The sequence below is a fragment of the Balaenoptera musculus genome, chromosome 9, assembly GCF_009873245.2.
Source record: "Balaenoptera musculus isolate JJ_BM4_2016_0621 chromosome 9, mBalMus1.pri.v3, whole genome shotgun sequence".
Taxonomy (NCBI): Eukaryota; Metazoa; Chordata; class Mammalia; order Artiodactyla; family Balaenopteridae; genus Balaenoptera; species Balaenoptera musculus.
This window is the reverse complement of record NC_045793.1, coordinates 67,019,745-67,025,116: the sequence shown is the minus strand read 5'-3', so window position 1 is coordinate 67,025,116 and position 5,372 is coordinate 67,019,745. Positions and strand designations below refer to the sequence as shown.

The 5,372-nt window shown below is 44.4% G+C and overlaps 1 protein-coding gene across 4 annotated transcripts; it reads right to left on the bottom strand.

Moving 5' to 3' along the window:
• Window positions 1-749: 749 nt before the first annotated feature.
• ARL4A (ADP ribosylation factor like GTPase 4A) lies at window positions 750-4,588 on the bottom strand. Of its 4 annotated transcripts, none has more exons than XM_036864501.1 (2): window positions 4,220-4,588; window positions 750-3,068 (listed from the first exon to the last, which is right to left on the bottom strand). In XM_036864501.1, exon 2 carries the CDS (start codon window positions 2,980-2,982, stop codon window positions 2,380-2,382), a length of 603 nt encoding a protein of 200 aa, XP_036720396.1. In that variant the 5' UTR covers window positions 2,983-3,068; window positions 4,220-4,588; the 3' UTR covers window positions 750-2,379. The 4 variants fall into 4 exon arrangements, with proteins under 4 accessions (XP_036720396.1, XP_036720397.1, XP_036720394.1 ...); XM_036864502.1 differs by having other exon boundaries at window positions 750-3,065; XM_036864499.1 differs by lacking the exon at window positions 4,220-4,588 and adding an exon at window positions 3,518-3,686 and having other exon boundaries at window positions 750-3,065.
• Window positions 4,589-5,372: the final 784 nt, after the last annotated feature.

Genomic DNA, 5,372 nt, shown 5'->3' with positions numbered 1-5,372 from the left:
TGTTGATACTAATTTGGATTTAGAGTTGCAGTTCTTGATTGATATTTGGTATTAAACCAAATAACTTCAAATATAAGAAAATATTTTAGAAATACACTTTAGAAAAGGTGTACCTTAATAAAAAAAAAAAAACAAACTAGATGTAAAAGCATTGTCTAAACTCTTTAGGGTTTATTTCAAGACTCCTTATATCCTATCCTATGGTATTAACAGCTAGAATAGGTGGTGGAGAACCTGAACTTAGCAAACTGGAAAATTTTATGATGAGTTTTCTAGTTGAAAATGTGTTTTATAAATAAAAGCTAGTACAGTGTCCATGCCATTTTCTCTTTTCTTTTTGTTGTTCACTAAACATGAAACACTTAGATAATGTGGATTTGCTTATCAAATTCTTAGGCTACAAAACAAGGGTAACACATAAATTCTCAAGAGATAGTTAAAACATTGCTGTTTTACACAGAAGTACATAAAAAGTACAGGAAGGCTGAAAATCTAAATTGATTCACAGACTTTTCTTTCAGCAAGCTTTATTAATCCATCATGGATCTACTCATGTTTGTATATGATTTCATATAGTGAAGGGTTAAAAAAATAAAAGGTTCTCCCAGAAAACAACCTTTGGTGCCTATGTCACACGACTATAGGACTGTGTAACCCAGCCTTCAAAAGTTGTTTTTCAACTACTAATTAGTAGCTTCATCAAAAGTGGAAGTACATACATTAAAACTCAAAGCCAAACACTGTTCTCCTAGGGCCTCAAGTAGTTTATTGGTAGTTATCCACATTTCCATGAATATAAACATTCTAAATGACTGTCACTAGTGCAGGTACATTTAACATGTGAAGGCTCCACAGGAAGCTACTTCATTTTGTGTGAACATGAACCAAGTTTCCAAAAACTCCATTTAAAAAAAACAAAAAAACCCCAAACCAAACCCTGCTAGCAAAGTGCATTTCTTTTGGTTATCTTCAAAACAAACAGATGTTGGCTTTAACACATGGAAATCATGTTGATTTGCTATATATGATCACAGGAAGCAAGTCTTTACCTGTACATAAGAATTAGGTAAAGGTTTTTCCTCCTTTTAATTTAGAGGGTTTTTTTTGGATTCCAAAGTAAACAGTACCAGTGAATTTTCACAAAACATAGCTTTGCTACTTTCTCCTTCATTTTCTATAATCGTAATTCTTATCTGCAGTACTGTATCATTTCTTCCTACCTTATAATCAGGACTAGACTGCCTGCATAACACTGTTCGGTTTGTAAACAAAAAATTAAAGCTCAGAGCACATAAGAACCTCTCTTACATTTTCACTGCACAGTGCATTAGGTGTTGGTTATAAAGCTTCTGCTTCTCTCAAAACACTACAAAAATATATGAAAAAACACATCTATGTTCAGCCAGCAAATATAATAAAACAAATATTTTACAACTGGAATACTTTAGAGACCATGTATTGTAATTACACCCTCTTGACTGAATTCATCAATTGCTTTCTTCATAAATCCATACATTTGTCAAAGCATATGCATTTAAGATTAGTCTACATGCCCAAATCTACTATGTAAAAGAGTTAAGTAAATTATTTTAGGTTCTTTAACTGAAAGTGACTCTGACAACAAACTATTTCTAAAACAGCCCTAAATCCCCAAAAAGGTGTTTTCAACCTGACCATGTAAAAAGATGCATAGCTATCTCTAGAAAGTAAAAGACTATACACCAAAACATGCTTTGTCAGAAAAACTAATCCATGCACTTGAATATGCCCCAAATACCTCTTTTTAAACTTTAAGTTAGACCAACTTAAACATCATCTAGAATTAAGATATAGCATTACAGTATTTGATTCCAGAAAATGTCAAAATTCATTCAGCCAAACTTAAAAAACCAAGCACTGCCTCCTTGTCCCTTACTGGTTGGACCAACGTGACCAGTATGACTGTATATATTAATCTACCTTAACATTTCCATTCATTAGCATAACATACAAAGCCTTGCATGCAATTTCTTTGCAAAGGCTTCCCCCCAAAAGATGTAAGCACAAAACACTAGGCAGACACTCTTCAAAGTTTTATTTCAGTAACTTCAGGTCAAATTTCCACAGCTGTTTTCTGGTCAATTTTCTATCTTTGCTTGGCTTCCCAAAATGGTAGTACCAAAAGATTTGTGGGGTAGGGAGAAGAGGCCATTTTAAGAAGCACTGCATTTACTCATCTTCCACAAGGCAACAGAGTTGGACATCTGATTGTTCAACAAAACAAAGCTTTAACAGCATCCAGGAGGGCAGGCAGGCAAACCAGGCTGTAGACACTCTTCCATTTGTCAAAATCAGACCACAGAAAACCTACTCCACACAGATCTAAAAGGTTATCACTATTCATCTTTTCTTTTTCTGCTGCCGCAACATTTTTCTTCTTTTAATTATCATATCATGTAGTTTCTCAAGTCCTTCCTTCAGTCCATCGCCTATGATTGCACAGGTGGGCTGCAAATGCCAGGGAGTTGATGAGCTCAGTTCACCCATTGCTAACAATTTCTCAATTTCTGAGAGAGACAACGAGTTCCTCAGGTCTTGTTTGTTAGCAACTATAAGCACAGGGACTCCTTGATTTTCTGATATCCTAGTTATTTTATGAAGTTCAGTTTTGGCTTCTTCCATCCTTTCAACATCAACAGAGTCCACAACAAACACAATGCCATCTGTGCATCTGGTATATGACTTCCACAATGGCCTTAATTTCTCCTGACCACCTACATCCCAGAAGTGAAAAGTGACTGTTTTAGAATTTCCCAGCGTTACCTTAATTTTTTCCGTGTTAAATCCTTTGGTAGGTACGGTATTTACAAATTCATTGAACTGCAGCCTGTATAACACAGTTGTCTTTCCAGCAGAGTCCAAACCCAGAATGACAATGTGGAAGGACTGAAATGAAGGCAGGCTGGACAGGATAGAAGTCTGGTCTGACAGCCCATTCCCCATTTCCAGCTGCAAAGTGTTCCAAATTGAAGGGCTTTCTTCTTACTGCTTAAGAACTTCTCTTCCTAGGGGATCCAGCTACCAGACTGCTGAAGGGGAAAATGAGTAAGTTATTCTTGTGAAATAATGTACTACAACTGCTTTTCTCTCTTCCTGCTAAACTAAGCAACACGAGGAACTTGATAAATAAAACTTGCTTCAGTAAACAAACCATGTGAGATAAGAAACATACGCGATCCAAGGCAAACGACAGAATAATCATTGCCGTTGAAATTCTTTAACATTCACTGAAATTGTAGTAATATGTACTTTTCTCTACCCCCCTGGGTCCCCAGACCTCTAAGACCTCGTACCGGAGACAACCTAGTCACCAGCAACTGGTCCAAGTCGCACTACCACAGAAGTGTCTTTTTTGGCAGAATATTTGTAACACATAATCTGATCTTCAGGATCTAATTCTACACGCTTAACAGCATACCCAAGGTCACTATTAGCCTCCGCGCGCCAACCGCCCCACCCCAAAATACAATGTTCTCACCTCCCGAATTGGAGACTGGATCCACATGAGAAAGCATTGGCAGGCTTTTCTACGCGGGGGCAGAGAAGCACCCCACCGCCGCTCAGCTTAGCTCTCCACGCAGCTCTGGCGGTTGCCTCACTAGAAACCGTGGCTCCAGACTACGACCACGCCCACTCCACACGGCCCACCCCTGAGCCCAAATCCCATTGGTCACCTGCGTCAGCGCGTCCAAGCCACACGCACCCCCGCGACCTAATTGGCGAGAATAACTGCCGCTCCCAGCACGGCGAAGCCGGGCTCTCCTTCGGTCCACAGGCACCACCTGTTGCCCTCAAGTTAGAAAAGAGGGCGCCTGCGGAGGGAGCCGAGCGACCCCTGCAGGGGAAGGGGAGCCTCGGCCGGTCGGTCAGGTCCCCGCCAGCCGGCTCGCTCCGCCCGCCCGGGCGCACCTGCAGCGCGGCCCACGGACGCCGCGCCTAGGATCTCACATCCGGGGCCCGCGGTCACCGCCGGCGCGTTAACCCTTTGTCCGCTGGCCGGAGGGTGCTCCCTGCGGCTGCGCCGGCCCACAGGAGTGAATGATCCGACCTGCGGCAGCCGCCGGGGCAAGCCCGCTGTCCCCGCAGCACGATCCCCTCACCTCGCCGCTCCCGCACCCGGCCGGCTCGTCTCCCTCGGCAGGGCGTGGCCACACCAGCTGCCCGCCCCGCTGCTGCTCACCTGACTAACGTCCTTCCCTGGTCCGGACCCAAACGTGGCTCACTGCCGCTCGGGAGCGCGCTGATACCAGCGGGAGGGCGCCAGCGAGGCCTGGGCGGTGGCAGGGGACGAGACACCTCTTCCAAGGGTCTGGCCGGGCGCCGGGCTCGGGGCTGCCCTAACGGTGCTCGGCCGACCGCTACCGGCGCCTGCCACGGCCCCGCCCCCTTCCAGCGCTAGCCAGCCAGTGGGGGGCGTGCGGGAGCCGGGTCTCCTAGCAACGCCAAAACAAGGTCACGTTCGAACAGGCCTAGCGCTGACTGGCTGCGGGCCAGTCGGGAGGGGCTTCCGGTCTCAGCCCCGAGAGCCGCCGCTGTCTCAGACGCTTTCTAAAGCCGGCCGCGAGCTTCGGGCGGGCGACACCCGGGTCCCACCTTGCACCGCCTATCCTCAGGACACCGTATGGCGTCCTCAGGGCGGTGGCCGATGACGTCGGGTCAGGAATTTCAGAGGACACCGGACAGGCGGGCCCCTTATATAACGGGGTGACGTGGACGTGCCTCAGTAGCTGCCCAGAGAGTCCTGGGCCAGCTTGGTGTCTGTAAACACACACTCCTTTTGCCGAGCAAATAAATGCTCTCTGCCACGTGATGCTACCAACGTCTCCGTGAGGTGGCGACAGGTAGAAATATGCCGGGTTTTACAGATGAGGAAATCCACTGGCTGTTTCTAATAACCCAAGGAAAATTAGTGGTGGTCCTGGAACTTAAGTCTGCTAGTTACTAAATGCATAATGCTTTCCATTGGATAATTCTGACTCTTATTGCAGCTGAGTGTTTGACCCATAGATGTGCAAATATTTACTGAACATTTAATAGGCAGTAGGCACAATTCTATGTGCCGGGGATAGAATGGCGCTCGTGGAATATTGGAGTCTCATGAGAGAAAAAGAAAGTAACCAAATTTCCACATGAATAAATTTAATTACAAAATAGGATCATTGATAATTTAAGAGTACTTATGACAACAAATAAGGAGGAGTACTGACTTAAAGTTCTGGGAAATAGTTAATGAACAAACATCTTTGGGGTGGAGACTGTAAGATATTGGAAGAATTTTTATGGTGCACTTTTCAAAAAATTTTCACTTTTTAGATATGGACTGAAATTTCCTC